This window comes from Argentina silus (genome assembly GCF_951799395.1).
Source record: "Argentina silus genome assembly, chromosome: 6".
Lineage (NCBI taxonomy): Eukaryota > Metazoa > Chordata > Actinopteri > Argentiniformes > Argentinidae > Argentina > Argentina silus.
The window spans coordinates 14,213,227-14,234,939 of NC_139660.1; the positions used below are offsets into that span (position 1 = coordinate 14,213,227).

General features: G+C 42.2%; 2 protein-coding genes across 3 annotated transcripts in view; both read right to left on the minus strand.

The window, feature by feature from the left end:
• Positions 1 to 6,040, minus strand: part of LOC310805970 (arf-GAP with coiled-coil, ANK repeat and PH domain-containing protein 2-like) — a 38,692-nt gene extending 32,652 nt beyond the window's left edge. For both annotated transcript variants that reach the window (XM_083671879.1, XM_083671878.1), the window contains exon 1: positions 5,674 to 6,040. In XM_083671879.1, coding sequence (XP_083528005.1) covers positions 5,674 to 5,726 — 53 coding nt within the window. In that variant the 5' untranslated portion in view covers positions 5,727 to 6,040. The remainder of the gene's footprint in view (positions 1 to 5,673) is intronic.
• A 626-nt stretch (positions 6,041 to 6,666) lies between these two features.
• Positions 6,667 to 21,372, minus strand: ppp1r2 (protein phosphatase 1, regulatory (inhibitor) subunit 2). Its single transcript, XM_083671881.1, has 6 exons — positions 21,056 to 21,372; positions 16,764 to 16,871; positions 16,166 to 16,249; positions 12,650 to 12,750; positions 11,030 to 11,200; positions 6,667 to 10,556 (listed from the first exon to the last, which is right to left on the minus strand). Exons 1-6 carry the CDS (start codon positions 21,184 to 21,186, stop codon positions 10,537 to 10,539), a joined length of 615 nt encoding a protein of 204 aa, XP_083528007.1. The 5' UTR covers positions 21,187 to 21,372; the 3' UTR covers positions 6,667 to 10,536.
• Positions 21,373 to 21,713: the final 341 nt, after the last annotated feature.

Sequence of the window (21,713 nt, forward strand, 5' to 3'; positions counted from 1 at the left end):
ATATATTTTTTTGTTTAATAAGCCTACCTCAAATCAACTAAGGCCATGCGCCCCTCCTGAAATCATTTGCGCCCCCCCTCAGGTTGGGAACCACTGGCCTAGTTAGCATTTAACTGTGAGACCAACACAACACACCAATGGAACAATACTGCATCTATTGTCAAAGTTAAGTAGGATTGGACTTCAGCATCACTTTTTAAAGTGCTTCCACTGGAGAAAATCTAGCCAAAATTAGATTGATCTTAGATTTAAATTAATTGGGTGCTTTGGTAAAATTCCAAACTCCTCTTCATCTACAATATGCAGCATTGACAGCCTACTTGTTATACTCTTCTGGAAAGCTGACTATGCCAAAGGATTTGACAAACACCAATACATAATTTTTCTGCAATACAGTGTTACCATAACATTTAGTTATGGCTCCAAAGCACTAGTTCTCACCTACAACCAAAGTGGCGAAATGACTCAAGGTGATGGGTGATGAAACTACCACTGAGAAGATGCAGGTCTCCTTTCTTTCCCCCAATGGAATCCTGTCCGAGATTCAGATATCTGTCTCAGGCAATCTAAAAATAAAAAGGCCTAGCCATAGCTGCCTGAAAAGCAGACTCAATAGGTTCTCAATAGGAGGCAATCAGGACCAGATCTAGGCTTAATACATTTTGTAATCCACACAGACATAGAAGAAGGACAGACAGCCAAGACCAGCATACTCATTGACTTCTACTTTCACGTCATTGCTGGAGATGCTGTGCTCACTGACAAATCTTTCCCTGCAAGAAGGGGCTGGCTAACAGACATTCTGGGAAAGAGGCAACAGCACATAATGAACAGTTTTGCAAAGGCTCAAATTGAGGAACAGAAACCTTTTCTGTTTAGTGCAATTTGGGCGTCAATGCGATGCTATATCAAGATTTGTGTGTGGTATGAGTGACTTAGAAGCCCATGAAGAGAAAATTCAGTCATGCCTGGGGAGACCACATCAATAACAGAGAGGCCAACTCAGCATTTCAGTGGGGAGTTTGAGGTAAAAGCAGCCTGGATGCACTGGTACAGGGCAATGTTTGGGTTCTGTTTAGATTCAGTTGACTAAGATCAGAGGAGGGAGTACTGATCCTAGACTAGTGTTTGGAGGAGCTTTGACATGATTACAACAGGGCCCATCTGTTGGGGATGACTCCATACTGCAGTCCATCTGTACCATCTCCACAACCTCACCCTTTCCAGCACAAACCACAGAAGTAACCCAGGCGCACACATACTCAATTCCCCCTCAATGACACATTGAGGATTTCCAAAGAAAGGCTCCATGGCTACTTAAAGTTGAATCTTTGTTGGCTGTTGGCTATAACTGAGGTTACTGAGGCACCAATATCTGAGCAGTACTTCAACCTCTCAAATCAAAGGCCATCTCGGACAGCTCTTCCTGCCAACTTGTGAGGACATTGATGCCCTGTAGGATCTTCCAGATCAGCAGAGAGTAGGGTTTAAGGGAGAAATGACGGGCCACTGTTCATCTTTCTCCTCTATGACGCTGGATGGTAAACACAGGACTGAAAGGAGCCCCTGCGCTGTGGCGTATATCCTGTCATTGTTAGAGTGGGGATGTGTTGATAAAGAGGGGGGGAGGGGTTCCCGTTAAAGGTACCCCCCCTAATACACACACTTACACTGGAATAACATTAACAAGATGAGGTCATTGTTCAATGAATGACATTTGGGTAGGGTATTGGGCAAATCTGACTCCTTTAAACCTATGTTGCAAATGAATTAATGAGTGTAAGCAGACCTGTGTGGGTGTTTATGTGAGAGATTAAATTACAGTAACTAGGGAGCCAGTCGCAGAAAACTAAACAAACTAGTAATGCTAGTTTGATCATCTGCTCTGACCGCACCCAAAACTCTGGGATGTTCCCCAGGCTACCTATTCTGCTGCAAGGGCCAATAGAGTGACAGTCAGTTTTCTGGCACATCCAAAAGTCAATCATAACCATTTCAAAGACATACTGATAGTAGAAGTAAAACAATAAAACAAACAACTTTTTGCTTCTGTTTCTTTAGCACTGTGGCTGCTATTAGCACCTATTATTATAGAAAGTATTACCATGATTGTAATAACAGTTGTTTCAGTTACTTTAAGTGTATGCACTTATTGAAAGTCGCTTTGTTTTAGAGTGTCTGCTAAATTACTAAAATGTAAATAAATAGTGCACTGTACTAGGGTCTCATTAAAACTCTCTGCTCATTAGTCAGTTAACTAAATATGTCCTGTGTTCATTGCTAATGCTCCCATAAAAAAACACTAGGGAATTGTAGATAATATCAATGGTGCGAGTGAGTTCGCCTGAAAAGAGCCAGATACATTGACAACTCCCACTTGGCTGCAACTAGCCCGTCATGGACGTTCTTGAACTGAGATTAATGAATCCAGCACTGTCCTCTGTATTTAGTAAGGCTAGAGGCGATCTGCCAGCTGTAGGGTCGTCAATGAAGCAGGGTAAATTGCTACCACTATAGAGGCCATGTGCCCTATGACATCATATAAATGGCACTCAGGCAAGCCAAGCTTCAGGAGGAATTCCAATTATATCACATGGTGAGAAGAAGAGGTAACATGAAAGAAAAAACCTGCAAAAAAAAAAAAGCTGGATATACAGTGCCTTCAGAAAGTATTCAGACCCCTTCATTTTTTCCACATTCTGTTGTGTTATAGACTCAATTTAAAATGGATTAAATTAAAGGAATTTGCCATCAATCCACACACAATACCCCAGAAAGTCAAAGCGAAAACACTTTTGAAATTTCTGTAAATTTATTAAAATTGAAATACAGAAATACTTCATGTACATAAGTATTCAGAACGTTTGCTATGACACTCTTAAAATGAGCTAAAATGCAAAAATGTCATCAACAAATCACTCAATAAGTTGAATTGAGTCACTCAATAAGTTGAAGTGAGTCCATCATAATGCAAGGATAATAGTTCATGTAATTTTGGAATTCATATTTGTTTTTATAGGGTCTCTGATTTGCATAAGAATCAATTACACACTATGTAGATCAGGTTGTCATTACAAACTGAGCAAATGGAGAGGAACAAAACTGCTCAGGAATGCGACCCTGAGGCCTGGGGAGACTTACAAAAATCTACAAAGTTGAATTGTGGAGAGGAAAAAGCACAGTCGATGGAACATCATCTCAATGGCTCTAAAAAAATTAGTCTATAAGCAAGTGGCCAAAAAGAATCCCTTAATGGAAATCTCTCTCATATCCATAATTATGTTTGCAACAATGAATTCAAGTAATACAGCAAAGAAAGTGGCTGGAAATGGGTTTATTTGGTTTTACTACAAAGCATTATGTTTGGTGCAAATCCAGCACATGCAATGCAGTTTCCGCACCATCTCTCGTGTGAAGAATAGTGGTAGCTGCATCAAGTTATGGGTATGTTTGTCACTGGCAGGGACTGGGGAGTTTGTCAGGATAAATGAAATGAAATTTGCTGAGTTGGTCGTGGCATTCTAATCTACACAGTGTGTAATTGATTCCTATGCAAATCAGAGACCCTATAAAAACAAAGATATTAATTCCAAAATTACATGAACTATTATCCTTGCATTAAGATGGACTCAATTGAACTTACTGAGTGATTTTTGTGGACATTTTTGCATTTTAGCTAATTTTAAGAGTGTCATAGCAAAGGGTCTGAATACTTATGTACAGGAGGTATTTCTGTATTTCAATTTTAATAAATTTACTGAAATTTCAAAAACCTGTTTTCGCTGTGTCATTCTGGGGTATTGTGGATTGATGGCAAATTCTTTTTAATTTCATCCATTTTAAATTGAGTTTATAACACAACAAAATGTGGAAAAGTGAAGGGGTCTGAATACTTTCTGAAGGCACTTTATCTAGAATTAATAAGTTGAGCAACCAATAGTGATTGTTTTGTAAATGAAAGCACAGTGAAAATAATCAAATCAGTCTTACATTGGTTCAAAGTTCCCCTAAAAAAGTTGGGCTGTCTTTGCCACTTTACTGTGCACGAAGGGAAAAATTCAAAGATTTGTTTTTGCTGAATCTGTAAAGCAGACAAGAACGAAACCCCACAATTGCCAGAAAATATTACTTATGATTCTCTACAGGGAATTTCAAATCACATACTTGAAGAGGGGCCAGTAAAATTGTGTCTACTGCAAAGCCTACAGCAAGACACGCCACTTGAGTTGACAGTAATCACCTCCTACTAGCCTAATGGCAATAACAGAATTTTGCATACCAGTATCCTTTTAGTCACTGAAAATAGATTTAGGACCACAGATAGCTTTAAATCTAAATGAAGTCACACATTTGAGGGTTCTACATTCACTGGCACAAAGTTGAAAGCAAACACACAAATGGAAACAGATGTCAAGAGAAAGTTATTCTGCACAGGTCTGCATCTCTCATTTTTGTCCATTACTCTCTCTCTTGCCTATTCTCTGCCAACATTCTCTATTGGTAAATCCTGATCCACAATGAACCCAAGCAGTGGTTGCGGTCAGATGACATGAACTGATGACACCCACAGGGTAGAGACAGGTCAACAGAAAAGGCAGTGCAGCTGTACACTGACCTGTGTCACAGGGCTCTGAGAGAGGCTTACCAGATTCAACCACAGCAAGCAATATGGCTGGGAATATTTCCCTAAACCTTATACACAACTGGGTGCAATAGGAGACAGGAGGGAATCTTTATGTAGGACATCATAGTCTGTGAGGCAGTGTGGGCATCACTCAGTTGATTGAAATGTTTGGCCAGTCATGTAATATGATGGGGTTCTGTTAGGGCAGGCACTTTAGAACACTAGTCCTGTTCCAAGTAAAGGGACAGGACACAGGAGCCACATGATCAGTGCCAACCTGAGTGTTTATGCCAGTCATCATTTCACAGCACACACAGCTGATTGGAAGGCTTTCGTTCTACCCCGAAGATGACGAGGAAATGTTCTCATAAAAAAGCCTCTTTCCACGTTTCCTGCAAACAACTTTCTAACATCTGCTCCTCATTTTGTTGGAGAGGATGTTGCTCAGCGCAGGGGGAGGGAAGGGGGGTAGAGGGGAATGGGTGGCCCTTTCTCAAAGCTTGGAAAGCTCAAGCTTTACTGAAGAGAAGAGAACAACAATGAGAAGGGTTCAGGTAGTAGGATAACAAGAGCATACAATGATAAAAGGCAAACAAGCCAGAAATTACCAGGTGGCAATGCCGATTTAGGCTCCTTGAAGGCAGTTGGGCTTTTAAGCAGTCAAAATATATATAAATTGTCTTTTTTATTTTACAAACAAGGAAGCTGATTACATGCTTTTTAATTCAACTTTAACTATACATGTAGGTAGCTGTTGCCTTGACAGCCCATAAAATAGCTACAATTAAAGAATAAACTGCATTAACCAAGACTAACTTAGGAGTTTACTAGTTTCTATTCTTTACTAATGTTGTTTAACAGTCAGAGACAAGGGATTAGGCAGAGCTTTACACTACGCGTTCGCCCCCCACCAGGTTGTTAAATTGTTACCTCGCTACATCTTACTAGCTCGCTAACCAATTTCGTGTTGACAAAAATAGCTAGCTACTAGTGTTGTTGCTAGCTAGCTAGGAACAAAGCCAAGCAAGGAGATGACACACTTGGCCTACCTGAATCTTGGGGAGTCTTTGAGACATTCCTCGAAATCCACCGTTATCTTCATTTTCGTCAAGTAAAAACACGGATTAAAACACGGATTAAAAGCAGCTGTGTCCCTTGAACTGAATGTACTCGGGCTCCACTATTAAACTAGCTCTTTGGGTTATCTTGACAATCAATCCAGCCGATGTCTGTCAGCTAGCCAGCTAGCCTGGGGCTAGCTAGCAAATGATATAAGCTTGCGACAGTGCAAACATAAACACTCACAAGTTAAACAAATAACTTAATACAGGCTAAATTGTTACAGATCTGAGTCAAATTCGATAGAAAGAACGGTTTAATAGCTCGATCATAGCAACCAGTAGGAGAAGCTTTCCTGTCACGCAACCAACGAGCTGAATCGACGAACGATCACGTCAAGCACTTCCTGATCCATGAATAAAAAAGCACGTGAATGCTACGCGGCACAGCCAATGAGATCACTTGGTTCAGTACGATAGGCTGGTCTTCTATTTTTATCTCTTTTTGCAGTACTGGCAAAGCTGTACACTACAGTAGTATAAAGTATTTTACTTTTCTGATTAAAGCGATGTTGACTGACAAAATCAATTGATCTTTTCGAAATATTGTGACGAAGGAGTTGGACACATGTAGTGGTAAATTCTAATTCTAGGGTGTTGATTCTATTCCTAGGTCGAATCTTGCCCAACTCCTATTTCATATCTCAAGAAATACATCTTGTTGCCGAATGCCAATTAATTCACTTAATTTGTATAAAGTGGAGTAACATAAGAACATGAAGCCACAACATCATAGCTAAACGATAATTTGGCTGTCTCCCCTTATCAAAGTAGTCAAAATGAACATTGGATTTGTTGCGTACAAGTGCCATCTAGTGGCTATGAAACGAAACAACTGTTAAACAACATGAATCAACATGAGTAAATAACAAATGCAGTGTTGGCGTTAAGCTGTAAACACAAAAGGCTCAAGGAAAAACTGAGCATAACGGCATCATTTAATAATGGGAGACAAAAATACACATATCCTTATAACTAAGAACATGCAAATTTAAGATACAAAAACACACAAATCATGGAGTTACATTATTTTTGGGACAGACATGATTGTGCCCTGAAAAAGAAATTAAACATGGTAGAAATTAATCACAACAAGAAACCAGTAGTGGATCTAAGCCAATGAACTGCAAAGGGAAGAATATGAGCATAGGCTATTAATTTACACACATGTACATAAATACATAAGATAGGCACATTTGCCCGGTAAGAACCACCCCAGGTTTATTTCATTTTAGTCGATTCACAGACAACTTGATCCTTTGTGTCTTTAGTCCCAAAACACTGGACAAATCAATTGACTAAAATTATTATTTAATTTTTTTTACAAGTAAATACACTTTTTTTTGCAATGTGTAATTCCCTTATTATTCACACAATAGATTATAAAAATAAAGACCAAGCCAGAGAATGGGATAAGTACAGTATTTGAATTGCCACTTCCTTGGGGTGGGGCTATATTCAAAGAGATCCAGCACTAAGCTTTTGTGATTATAAGGGCAAGAGGCCAATAAAACACCTACATGACAATTCAGAGTCAGACAGGTGAAATGAAAGGGAAAGTTACAATCTGTGAAGACATACAGCTGCTGTCTCAAAATACACACATACCCCACAATTCTGTGTTTATCTATATATTAGTGCCAAGAGTTAAAATTAAATCATCATCATCTCGAAATGTCCAAATGAGACAAATGTGTATTTTCTTTTCATGTGCTCAAACAAATACACAATCAATTTAGATAACTTTGCTTACAACTCTGCCCTCTCTTTTAGGAAGTGCGGGACGCAATCTTTTTTTTTTTTTTTTACTTTATAAAAAAGACTAAATTGACCATGGGAGGACAGTGGTTCTCGAAGGAAGCAGCTGCTGTTCAACTCATTACGTAGGCCTATAGATAGAGGTGCTATGATTCAAGTATATTATAGAGCAGATACTTAAATAATACACAGTAACTTGTGTCTTGGTTGCTCACATATCACTCCTTCTGACAACTGGTTGAAGATAACAAAATCAAAAAGGGTCAATTGTTACTTATAAATGGCATGCTACAACACCATACCCTTCCTAAGACAGCAAGGGTATAATATCAACATAAAACCCCAGAATTCTTGCCATTCATGCAGCCATTAGCCCCCATAAGCCTACTGTAGGATAGGAGTCAGTAGCATTATTGACATTGTGCAAGAGTCCTGCCTATCAGTAGTACGTATATCTGTCCCTCTCATTCACTTTGTGAGCAAACATGTTGTTTGTGCTAATGTAAATAACCACAGGGCTTTAGCAGCCATGCATGTATGGGGTCCATCAAAAACAATAAAGGGGGAAACCTGACCATGTGCATGTTATTTTCTGGTAAATAGAGAAATTACATACTCTTAGACTGTTGTTGTGTTCTACATATTTAGTATCAGTGCACTAGATAATAAATATATATCAAATACATTTTATTGTATGCGAGTAAATGGTGTTCTCGGTTTCTACTAGTAAGTTATTGCGTAGTTAGTCTTATTCATTGCATATGTGGGGCAGGTGGTGGTCACCTTGGGGGCACTAGTTATCTTATGAATCATGGGAGACTGCTGACTTGACTAAGTCTGTTTACATACAGTGCCTATAGAAAGTCATCATACCCCTTTGAAATAGTTACTATATTTGTCGTACAGCCTGAAATCAAAAGTCATTTAAAAAAAAACTTTTTCCAGCATTATGTTCAAATTTAGCCATACATCAAACTAATAAAAAAAAAGGTGACAGTTCTGAAAATTTATAAAAAATGAAATACAAGAATAACAGGTTTGGAAAAGTCATCAGTCCCCTGATTTAATACTTTGTAGAAGCACCTTTTGCTGCAATTACAGCCATCAATCTGTTTGGATATGTCTCTACTAGCTTTGCACACCTAGATTGGAGAATATTTGCCCATTCTTCCTTGCGGAATTGTTCGAGTTCAGTCAAATTCTGTGGTGAGCGGCAATGGACTGCTCTCTTCAAGTCCATCCACAGATTTTCTATCGGATTTAAGTCAGGGCTCTGACTTGGCCACTCAAGGACATTCACCTTTCTATCCTTAAGCCACTGCGTTGTTCTTTTGGCGGTATGTTTAGGATGGTTGTCGTGTTGGAAGGTGAATGACCTGCCCATCTTCAGCTGTCTAGCAGACGGACGCAGGTTGTCCTCAAGAATATGGGTGTACTTGGCAGCATCCATTTTACCTTCAATCCTGACCAATTGCCCAGTCCCAGCTGAAGAGAAACATCCCCACAACATAATGTTGCCACCACCATGCTTCACAGTAGGTATGGTGTGTTTTTGGTGGTGTGCTGTGTTTGGTTTTCGCCAAACATAGCGCTTGGAGTTCAGTCCAAAAAGTTCAATCTTTTCTCGTCTGACCATAAAACCCTTTTCCACATGGCAACAGAATCTTCCAGGTGTGTTTTTGCATAGCACAAACGAGACTGACTGTGGCACTTTTTCAGAAAATGCTTCTTTCTTGCTACCCTGCCATACAGGCCAGCTTTGTGTTAAGCTTGTGAGATTGTTGTCACATGCACAGACAGACCAGTCCCAGCCTTCAAAGTTGCCTTTGGCCTCTTGGTAGCTTCTCTGATCAATGTCCTCCTGGTTCGGTCATCCAGTTTGAATGGACGGCCTGATCTAGGCAAGGTGTAGGTTTTTTTTGTAGGCTTCACCTAACTTGTGCCTTCCTTCACCTAACTTGTACTTCATCCCGGAGGCCTTTTGAAAGTACTTTTCCAACCATGGTGAATTCTTTTGCAGAACCATGCACTTCTAGTAGTGGAATCCTTAAGAAACAGCTGGTTTTATTCTGAAGTAATTAAAACCACTACAATTGATGTCAGGTGGGGGGCAATTAGCCTGGTGTTTGATCTGGAACTTGATTGGTTGCACCTGAGCAAGTTTATAATAGTATACTCTAAGGGGCTGATCACTTAACCAAACCAGGTATTTCACTAATTAATTTTTAATAATTGTCCAGAATTGTTAAATTTATTTTCACTTTGATGATGAGCGTTATAATGTGTACATACAGCTCAAAAAAGTTAGATTTGATGTATTTTAATTTCCAGGGTGTAATGTGACAAAAGGTAAAGATTTCACAGGGTATGATGACTTTCTATAGGCACTGTAACCTGATAAGTCAGGTTCACCATCAGGGTAAGAGATGTAGGGAGGGGCACAGAGAAGAAAACATAGAAACAAAAACAAACAGCAGCTGGCTCAAAGGTTCCTATTTCACAAATGAAGTTTGTGGTAGTTGGTAAACAGGTATATGGGTGTGGAAGAACACAAATAAGCGAGAGAATATGATTTTAACCCTCAACCACCATCATTGCCACCTCCATTTCCTCAACTCCTTAGAAGTTCAAGGGATGATGCTGTTTGAGGCTGTGGGGGTTTCCAACAGTTTCCTTCAGGGGTTAGGGAGCTGAAGCTCTGCAGACAGACAGGCTGGTGAGCAAGTGAGCAGGGGGTGAGGGAGTCAATACTGATAACAGTCCGTTTTAAGTCTTTAGGTCTCGCTCCTTAAGATTGCTTTGAGTGACGACAGTCAGACAGGGACTCTTGGCAACAGAAGAAGCAACCGGCAGGGTCGATATGCTTTGCATTGCAGTGTTTCTGGGATAACACACACACATTTGAACAGGGTTTTCAAGGGAAGGTCATGAAGCAGCAGTGTCTGCTCTATGTCCCAGCACTTTAACACATAGCTAAGTGTGTCTTTTAAATGTTTTATGAGCCGAGACACGGGGTACAGAGATGGGCAGATTCCTCTAGGAGTCCAGGGAATCAGCTATGATCCAAAGAGAAAGAGAAAGGAGATGTGAGATTTGCATGAGTGATTATACAGTAAGTCTAAGGTGCATTCAATCAACACAGAGAAACACTAGGCAGAGGAAACAGCTGTCACTTAATCGGTCTGCGTCTTATCAATTGTCAACAGTGTTGCTGTTGAGACCAGTATTTAGACCTTCAACCTTTCATGAACACACCACATCAGTCCTTGGCTGAGGACTATTTGACCACTGACATTAAAGGACGATTTGATCTGACATTAAAGGGTTAAAGGGCAGTAACCTTCTGTGCGCAGCTTGGACAATCTAACCATCCCAGAGACAGGGTGCTATTCTAGACATTTCAATGCATATGCCCTGGGTGCAAGTCTATTAAGACAAACCAAGTTGAGTATTTCTCATTTCCTCTCATCAGTATGACCCAAGATGACTCCTTAATTTCAGTTCCCTTGTACATTTTCCCACCTCTTACCATCATGCGGGGGGTCTACACTGATGTCCTCCGTTTCTGTGTCGTCCCTCATTTCTTCGTCCTCGTCCTCTTCTTCCTCCAGCTCGTTAGCTATGAGTTGCCGAGCCATCCTGATGTTGAGGCCTTCGTTGTAATGCATCTTCCTCATCATTTGAAACTGCTTCTTTTTCGCTGAGAGGAGAGATAATAATAAAATATAGAGGGGCTATGTAGAAGGCCCAGGGAAGCCACAACTCAATGATTTACACTGTCTCCTGGGATGGGACAGACCAATAAATACTGTATAGTGCTACCTTAGGGAGGCTCAGATGCAGCGATCGAAAGCTAGAGATTTAGTTGAAAGGGAGGGAGAGACTTATTACACTTGCGTCCTCATGCACAGTTTCAAGGACTAACATGTCAATCATACACTTTTTATGAAAACGTTGGTTAGACAGTTCTGGTGAATCTAATCTCACTTGAAGGACAAGGATCTAAGATAAAAATACAGTAAAATCTGCTTTCCAATCCAAGGGCTTAAAACATAAAAGCAATTTCAAAACTAGCTTGCAACAGACGCATACAAGATGCGGCAGCTGACAAAGCTTTTTTTAGTAAACAATAACATTTGAGCCAAGCTACAACCTTGAGGGAGATAATTACATGGAAATGAGGTGGAAAAGGATGTGACACAGATTTCAAATTTGGAGACGAATGTCCTGGGGCTTTGTGATGTCACGTTACAGTACAGTTCCACAGAGTGCCTGTGAGAGAAGTAGCTGTATTTTGGTTGTGTTACTGGATATCAAGATCATTCCACTGTGTTTCAATTTCAATTGTATTCCTTGTTATACGAAAGGATAGACTTGTCAGAGTATGTAGTCATATATTACGTGACACCTAATATGTACATTTATAGACTGACTCTTCAGGTATTTGCAGTATAAAAACAAACTGGTCAGCTGTATACAAAAAAAAAAGGATTGGAGCAAAGTGACTGTTCTGCCTGTTCGCCTGGATGGGCATCACTATGCTGGATTATTACTGAGGGAATATAAATTCTTCAAACCCAGGTCACTCAAATACAACAGGGCCTCAGTACCAGCTCTGTATTCTAAATGAGTAAAAGTGGAGCGCAGGGGCAGAGAGTAAGTGAGTACCTGTGGAGCAGGATACCACAGAGTAATCAATTTACATACTATGTTTAATGAATATCTAGATACATCTCAAGTACTTTTAAACAGGTCTTTTCAAGTATCTGCATATTAGCATGTTTTTGTGAGGTCATGGCATGACATTAACACTAAGGTACGGTCAATATCAAGGTGTGGTACATAATTTCAGGATGGTGGTTATTTGGTGAGAATTGACATGTTGGGTTCTTGCTTTGCCCTGCACTGCTGAGATAGAAAATATAGGAAGGGGGGAGACTGATGTGAATCTGGAGCCAAAATGGACACGATTCAACTGGAATGAGCGAGTCCCAGCCACGCTTGTGGGCACTGAATTGAGAGAATCGGTATCAGAGCACACAGGCTTGACACGGCTTAACAGAGAGAGAGGGGACAGAGGGGAGGAGGGGAGAAGGTTCAAAGCTCAGTGAGAGTACAACCAACATGAGATGAGACACACACAACCCACCTTGATCCTCTGGGGTCAGCTCCTCCTCCTCCTCCTCACTGCTCTCCTCCTCTTCCTCCTCCCTCATGAAGCGCGGTTCTGTTCCCTCTGCCGCCGCCAGCCTGGGAAAGAGAGAAAAGTATTGAGTGAGTGGGAAAGAGACAGAGAGAACGAAAGAAGGAAACAGAGAGTGAGAGTTAGAAAGACAGAGAGCAAGCGAGAGAGTGAGTGAGTGAGTGAATGTGTGTGGAGGAAGCAGATGTGCCCTTTAGTATGGTGAACTGAAGTTACAGAATAATGTACTACACCGGCATACCCTGGGGCAGGTCAGATTCACACTCTCTCTGCTCAGTCAGTGCCTTGCTAATTCGCTAATTTCCTTGCCGCTCATGGCAAACTCTGCCCCTCTTGGCAAACTCCCAGTTCACAAACATTTTACTCCCTGACTTAACATCCTACAACCAAGGTCAAGTTTAGGACATTGCAACGGAATCTGGTTGTTTACAAAGGCACCCGACTGTGAGAAACAATGATCCAATAAATCCATGTTATCCCTTCACATTCTTGTGTCTCTATAATCTAGTCTCCTAGTATTAGTCTGGGAGAAGATGAGCATAGCAGTTTGTCAGCAAACTTTTTGCTGGTCCAGATACACTTGGCAAATGGCCGCCAAGGGGCAGGAGCAGAAAATACATAGGCCCTGGAGAAAAGATTGTTCTCTAGGGAGGCAGGAGAGCTTAGGGCAGGAACAGCATGACAGAGGGAGCAGAGAAGGACGGTAAGAGAGAGAGTTTCATGGAGGGTGGGGAGAATGAGTGAAAGCAAGAGAGAAGAGGAGTGAGATGAAAGTAAAGACAGAAAACTCTGGTGTGTATGTGTGTCAGGGAGAGCAGGGAGGAATGAAGGAAGTGAGAGGTCAGGCAGCAGCCAGCAGCCCTCCAAGACAGGAGGGGAGAATGGAGTGCACTCTGTGTCGAAGTAAACAATGGCAGCAGATAGAGTTACAGGCCTGGAGCAGATGAGGCTCTTCACTCATTCACTCACTGCTGTCCAACCCCACAGCACTGAGCCTTTGATGGAGGCAGACACTGAACATTAAAACATTCCTTTCTTCAACACTTAAAACAGCCTTCCTCTTTTAACCCGAGAGCTTTCAGAGTGCTATATTGCCTTGTAGCCGTGACTTCACAAACAATATGACTATGATGACAGTGCTTTAAGTGTGTTCAAAGGCTGCGGGCATGGTCGTTTCAATATGGACTTCGGACTTGTTGGAAAATCAAATATCTTAAGCGTACAAAAGACCTAGACAGCAAAAAAGTCATAAAGCATCTATTGTGTAGTGTTGTAAATCAAGTGACGTCAAATATAGATTGAGCTCCGACGAGAGAAGAAATCATTTCTGGGCAGCATGATGTAGAACATCATTTCAGACGGTGTTTAGCCAGGTTTTGCAGCTAGGGATCATTTTATATTTACAGTGTATACACACACACACACACACACACACACTGTCTGGTTGAGGTCAGCAGAGATTGGAGGTCTGTATTTCTAGGAGGGCTGGACAGGCTGAACTGATCCAGCCCAGTAATCACCTCACATTGTCCTCACTCCCCTGGTTGTAGGTTGATGGGATGCATTGGAACGGCATTTATCGATCTGAACCGTTTCACTGGGCATAAATTACCGGGTAGAGATCCATCACAGCACCATTACAGGATGTATAGCCAACATGCTCCATCGCATTGTGTCTATCAGTGATGCTGCTGTGGGGCAGAGGATGAGAGACGGTTGTGTGCGCACATTGGGGGCAGAGTAGTCGACATGGGGATAGACATCCTCGTCCACGAAAGTGGAGAGACACCCAAGGACACTCACTGGCCTCGAATTCTCACACACGTGCACTATCAGGCTCACTGACACACATACTGTACACTCTATTCTACTTACACAGTGCAGTAGTGCACTACCGTCTGTAGTACGGACAACGAACACTGAGATGAACATCTTGTGAGTGAACAAGCACACTTTCAGACACACTTCTACACGTACACGCACGGCTGTGCGTAGGTAGCTGCTGTTCGCTCTTTTGACTTCCTGCTGTGTGTCTGTATACCCTGTGCGGTACATGTGACAGATTTCTGCCTCGGTGGGTTTTGCCTTGAGGCTGTGGCAGAGCATCTGCTCCACACCATGGCTAACGTATGCTAGCCTGTACGCTAGCTCTTCTACTCTGTCCAGTCTCTGGAGTGTTACCATAGCCAAGTCATAGGGGATAAGGGTAAATAAACACTGACTGTATCAGTTACTGTACACACACTCACACCAGGCACTGTTTGTGTTTGGGGAGCAGTTTATCTGGATTGTAAGTGAGAGTATTTCACCTGATCCTCAGGGAAAAATGGCTTCTCTTTTGATCAAATGGAACTGGTGGGATTCCTATCTTTTTTCGGCAGAGTTGAGATTGACCCGCAGGTTCACCTCTACAGTATACGGTAAACTCAACTAGGGAGAAAGAAGACTAACTAAGGCAAGTAAGGCCTCAAAAATATGTAAGTGACCATGCAATTTCCCCAAAAGAGATCTAATTTCAACATTGTATTAGTTACACAAAACATCAAATTACCTTATATCATGACCTAAAATTGTTGATATCTAGACACTACTGAGTATGGTGGTGAACTCCCTTATATCCAAATATTCAGACTCCTTCACTTTTTCCACATTTTGACTCAATTTAAAATGGATTAAATTAAAAGAATTTGTCATCAATCCACAAAAGAATTATTGAGTGATTTGTTGATGACATTTTTTCATTTTAGCTCATTTTAAGAGTGTCATAGCAAAGGGTCTGAATACTTAGAGTACCAGTTAAAGGTTTGGACACACCTTGCCAAGAGTATGCAAAGCTGTCATCAAAGCAAAAGGTGGCTACTTTGAAGAATCTAAAATATAAAACATATTCTGGTTTGTTTAACACTTTTTTGTTTACTACATAATTCCATGTGTGTTCCTTCATAGTTTTGATGTCTTCAATATTAATCTACAATGTAGAAAATAATAAAAAAAATAAAGAAAAACCATTGAATGGGAAGGTGTGTCCAAACTTTTGACTGGTACTGTATGTACATGAGGTATTTCTGTATTTCAATATTAATAGATTTACTGAAATTTAAAAAAAATCTGTTTTCACTTTGTCATTCTGGGGTATTGTGTGTGGATTGATGGCAAATTCTTTTAATTTAATCCATTTTAAATTGAGTCCAGAACACAACAAAATGTGGAAAAAGTGAAGTGAAGACACTGTTAAGATGCCGCCGCCGCCGCCGCCTCCGCCGCCACCCCCCCCCCCCCCCCCGACCCCAAAAAATGTCCTCCGTCTTAAAATGCTGTGGATATAATCTGATTAGTTCATGTGCCAGAGTTACATCACAGCCTAATGACTTCATAAATAACCTTAAAAACTATAATTTTTGAGGAGACAGAACTTTGGTCCTCCCTCGCTCCCTCCCACTCCTCCCCAGGGATGGTTCTTACTTGGACGCGAGGTCATCCACGGTGGGCACCGCGTTACCGTCTGAGTCGCTCAGCGCTCCTTCGTCATCCTCGTCCCCCACCATCCTGAGAGACAGAGAGAGATAGTTTGTCATAGGGTGACCTTCTCTGCTGTGCTCGGGCAGATTGGGTTACGTGCTTCGTGCAGACAGGGCAGAAACTCACTCAGACACATGTCCACACTAAGTTGCTTAACGGGGACTGAGCTACCCTATCGGAACAAGGCCTCATCTGAAGAGGTGGACAGACTCTCTCCAATTTGCAGACTCAAGATGATAGAATTTTAGGAAACAAAGATTTCACTCAAATTAAAATTAGTCTGTGAGACAACGCTTCGCCCCCCAAGCCCCCCCTCTGCCCAGTTGTGCCTTTTTTGGGGGAAAAAGCACCTGCCCTTCCATCGCTCATGCCCGTCCCTGCTGTCAGAATGATTGTATGGTAATTGCAATTTGATGGGTCGAAAAACATCTTCGCTTTCCATACTGTCCTTATCCAATTAGGACTACTACTATCACATGTAGTTTCACTAGGCCTCAAAGTGCTTTATATTGTAGAGGGTTAACCCTAACCAACAACTCACCTGTTGTAGGGTGTGCTGGGCTCGTCGATCTTCATTAACCCATAGTCCTTATCTGCAGGGTGGTATGTGGCCAGGATGTTCATCTCGTCCCATTTCTGTGACTTCTTCCTGAAAGAATGGGTCCAGAGAGGAGAGCTCAGGGTGCCCGTTTTGGGCCTCGGTACTCAAATGAACACAGATATTACCCAGGAGACAAGGCAGACTTAATCTAGGACTGTGCCCCAGTTTTCCCTCACATCATGTATTTTGGGAACACAAACAACACAGCGCTGCAATCAAATAAAAAGGATCTAGGTTCTCTCGGCAATTAAATTATTCATCGTTCGGGACATGACGTTGCCCTCACCTTTCAAATAGAATAGAAACTGTGGGGGATTGAGTGAGTGGCCATTCTTATCCTTCGGGTGAGAATGAGGTCAATGGACTCAGACTGTAGTCTCTCTTTAAACAATATGAGCACACCAAGATTACTTTCTGGGGAAAGGGACCAAACACTTTAAAGCAGAAGCAGACTGCTCAGGTAAAGCAACAGTAAAATGTATTTTGAGACAAATGAGACCCAGATACAAATCCTGGGCTCCTTTGGGCTCTGGCTGGAGCAGGCATCCTCTATGATCGCTCGGTTTGGATTCGGGGATAATGCCAAATACAGCCGTTAAACTGCCTCTCCTCACCCTCCCCTCCCCTCCTGTCATAAAGCAGCCGCCGGACGTGTTTATGGAGAGAGGCCTAGTATCATGGGAGAGAGCAATAAATCCACTCCCTGCTGCAGTAATCCTGCAGAAACTCCAACACACACACACACACACACACACAACAAGTCAGGCGCACAGCAGGTTTGCTGTTGATGGCACAGGGCTAAATCAATAGGGAAGTGCCCTGTCCTGCTGTGCCTCATGGCACATTATTGGATGCAATACTGCTCAGGTTAGCTGAGGTAGCCTCACTCTAAAAGCATCGTTTCATGCGAAAATTATCACTTCGGGATTCTAGTCAGAAATTCTATTTGGTTATGACAGAAGACAACACACTATTATTTTAGGTCTCCTTGTATCAAGAGACCCAATTTCTAAAGCAGAGGCAAGCGTGTCTGCATCTTGGCCAGAAGAGAGTCTTGTCGGTCTGTGGATGTTAGTAGTGTTGACAAGTCAGTGGTGTGTCCCTTCTCTGACTGTCTGTGTGTGTGTGTGTGTGTGTGTGTGTGTGTGCGCGTGTGCGTGCATGCGTGCGTGCGAGAGTGAGGGACAGTTACACAACCCCATCCCAGGCACAGCCAGTCTGTCCTGATTTACAGTACACAGCCGTGCAAATCCACTCAAGACCTTACTGAGACTAAATCTGAACAAAATGTTACAGAAACCATAATGGAATGTCGATGACATAACCACCTCTGCAGGTATAAAACGCACTCATACAAGAATTAAGTCGCTCTCCCCTTCTGTGTGTGCAGTCCGCATCTCTTGGTAGGCCAACAGCTGGGTACATCCCACACAAACAAACTATTTCATTCAATGGAGTGAGCGATGACACGAGAGGTAGTATGCTATGCTATGAGGTAGCATATGTAAGCCTACAGGCAGTGATAGAGCTCTGGTGGTCGATGCTCTGCAGTTGTGTTGGGTTGGGACACACCAAAGGCAATACGGCCTCATGTTCTGATAGAGATATGGGGGGAAAGCTCTAATGAAATCCAGTCATGTTGAGAAATCATCTTTGAAATAAACAGCTTGGTTTCATGGTTGGATCCCCCCTAACATCAAGGGACTGAAGTGCCCATTTGATCTGGAAGGGGTAGCAGAGACGATGATGTCTTTCCCAACAGTATGAAGAGTCGTAGAAATTCAATGCATGTCAGTAAACCCACCCATCACAGTCGAGGAGAGATTGAGTTTCATGGAGGCATGTGTGTGCCTCAGTTAAAAGTCATTCACTAAAATTAATAATGAATGATTGTGCTTGAGGCACGTGGATCAATGTTGACTGATAAGGGACAGACGGAGGGAGGGTGTGAGGAGGTACAGCAAACCAAATGGCCTAATTAATTAAACTGCCCAGACTACTGTATTTTCAGAATTTTCTGTGACAGAACTTGTATTGGTCATGGCACACTAAAGCTAGGCCTTTCTGTCAAACAGAATCTGGATTCTTTCTAGAACTCTCCATGGTAGGAAGTTGTGATTGTTTAGAACCAGGTGCAGGGTGGACAACGGCTTTGTGGCAGCTCTCCGGATATTTGGAAAGCTGGTCCAGGATATCTCTTTGGTGCTGTATAATTAATTGGAGGCCTGGGCCATTTCTATCCCACAAGCAATGGCAAAACTTTTAGATTTTGGAATGTCTTCAAGTACAATGAAGGCACTGTTTTCGAAAACAATGCCAGACTTAGGCTAAATAATGAGAACCTGCATTTCAAAACACAGGGGCAAATCCCACTGTTGTTGAACTGAACAGATTCAATTAAGCTCCTGGGGTTACTTTTCTTACATAGTTTACTGAGTGAGGTAGGATAACCTTGAGGTAGGAGAGCCAAATAACATTTGTGCAGACAGGTGGCATAAGATGAGGGATACAGTGCATCCATTGTGTGGCAGTGGCTAGTTTCTACATAACAATAGCATGCTGTGTTATAATTTAACTGGCATAAAAATGCATTGCGTAACTCAATTTTGTAAGTCATCACAGTCAGTGTAAGGTCAAAAAACTGGTCTATAAAAATACTACAAAATATGCTTTCATAATCCCAATCACTGTAACCATCAATCAATGCATAAGAAAGAAATTACTGAAAGTGACACTGGATTTAACAGATGACCATGGCTAAAATTTTGGAAAGAGCTTTAACTGAAAGTGAGATTAACTCATGACCAGACATAAACCGTGTGGGGTTTCGTGCCACATGAGAGTTTGTGAGGAGAGGACAGGAGAGACAACATGCTGCTGCCTGAATGTTGAAGTTGAGTGTGTGTGTGTGTGTGTGTGTGTTTGGGGGGGGGGGGGCTGGTTGCTCAGGGCATGGCCTGAATGAAAGGAGTAGGCTACAGCAGTCAGCCCTGCTCATATCATCCCAGTAGATTTGGTGCTTGGCTGCACAGAGAATCCTTCAGGAGACCTTTTTTCCTACTTCTTACAGAAACTATTTCGGTATAAACACAGAAGACTGCTGGGAATGTATTTCACTAATCACTGCCATCCTTGTATGGCCTATTTTCACACAGTAGAGCAATCAGTCTCACAGGCTATGTAGTCTAGCACTGTCATAACTATTACTGGGACACATTTTATCTTTATCCACTTGAAGTTCTTCACATCATATTGGCACTGTACATACTTCACTCAGACCCTAACGGTTTAGTAAGTTGGATTCATTTGAATAACTTAAGAGTTGAAATTACTAGGGAGGGGCTGAAAGTTCAATGTCAAATTGTGCTAGCCATATCACCCTGTTTGCAGTGGATGGAGAGGAGACTGAAGTGGCGCTCAGAAACTGGAGCACAGTGACTTTGCAGGGGCTCCATCCTGAGATCATCTCATCTTGCCACTGCGGGGAAAGTGCCATAATACATGAGATCAACGCATCAGATATGCCTGCCTCTAGGCAGAAACTCAAAAACCCCTTTACTACAGTTCTGACAACTCGAAGGCCTTGGTGTTAATATGCCATGACAGCTCGGGATGTGGAAGTCTGCAGTGATGGTAGTTGGGAAGATACTGTGCCTCTCTAATGATGGCACTCCAGAGAGTACAATCCAGTTTCCACTTTTATCCATTGCCTGTTAAAACTAGACAGCTGTGTGACAGAATATGTATAGTTCACCTTATTGACATTTCTCCACCCTGTTTGTAGCCATGTGTGGAAAACTGGAGTGTAGTTTTGACCAAGTTTGGTCATTTGGTCGAGTTTGCTGGCTCACAACCCAACTATATCTCGTATGCCAACATAAGCTAGCTAGGTAGAGAAGGGAACGTTACAAATAATAACATGAGCAAATATCTGGATAAACTTCTCGCGGCTGACAAGTTAAAAAGCTAGCAACCTAGCCTCCATGTCCATGGTAATCTCGGGTAGTAAGACTAATAAGGTAGATAACAGTCTGGAGAGCAAGCTAGCAGTAGCTTTACAGCCAGACACAGAGTGCCGTGGAGCTAGTAGCTAACTGTTATGCGTGTGTGTTACTATACATGAGTCTGACACATTGCTAGCTACGTCAGCTAGCTACCTTGCTTGCTAGCCCATAAAGTTGTCATCCAGGAAACACCACTTGCTTGCTAAATGAGAAGCTAGAGCTACTCACTGTTGGTCGTCCTCCAGAGGTCCAATCGCCGGTTGTTCGGGAGTCTCCACTGGCACTTCGGGGCCCAATTTCACGCTTGCCCCACTGTTCTTGTTCTTCAGAATACCTTTTATTGGCCGGGGAGCTGCCATTCCACACGCTAGATCACCGGCACTGCTGGCTGTTTGTAGTTTGCAATTCTCGCAAGTAGCAGGCGCGCTACACACCTTGTGCCCTGGAAAGACCAACCCCCCGCAAAGCTGCAACTGTGCCTGCACTCCTCCAAACTCTCTGTTGTCTCAAAGTCAAGCACACGCGCGTCTTGACAGCTGAAACTACCTGACATGTCCCAACAGAGCGCACTATTTTGTCCGTGGCTACCGACTGGCGGTAAATGTAGCAGCCGACGACACGCCTTAATTTTCATCCTCGCGAGATGCGAGATAAAGCATCGTCATGGGGTTGCCATAACAACGTGCTCCAAAGTGACTTGCAAAAGCAGTCATACTTATTGTGGCCACGGAAGGTGTTGGACATGTGTTTCTAGTTGTTGAATTTCAAATAAACTCTATGAGATACACAAGGTATTTGAAACCAAAAGGGAAGGACTGCTAACTGCTTGTCTTCTCTCCCACCCTATCTCAGTTGGTGTATGCCTAGCATGAGTGTGCAATCATGC

Excerpts from the sequence above, each read along its gene's own strand:
- ppp1r2 (XM_083671881.1), bottom strand. The coding sequence starts at position 21,186 with ATGGCAGCTCCCCGGCCAATAAAAGGTATTCTGAAGAACAAGAACAGT. Across the intron at positions 16,872-21,055 it reads CCTCTGGAGGACGACCAACA|GAAGAAGTCACAGAAATGGG; the intron begins GTGAGTAGCTCT and ends CCATTCTTTCAG. Across the intron at positions 12,751-16,165 it reads GTGGATGACCTCGCGTCCAA|GCTGGCGGCGGCAGAGGGAA; the intron begins GTAAGAACCATC and ends TCTCTTTCCCAG.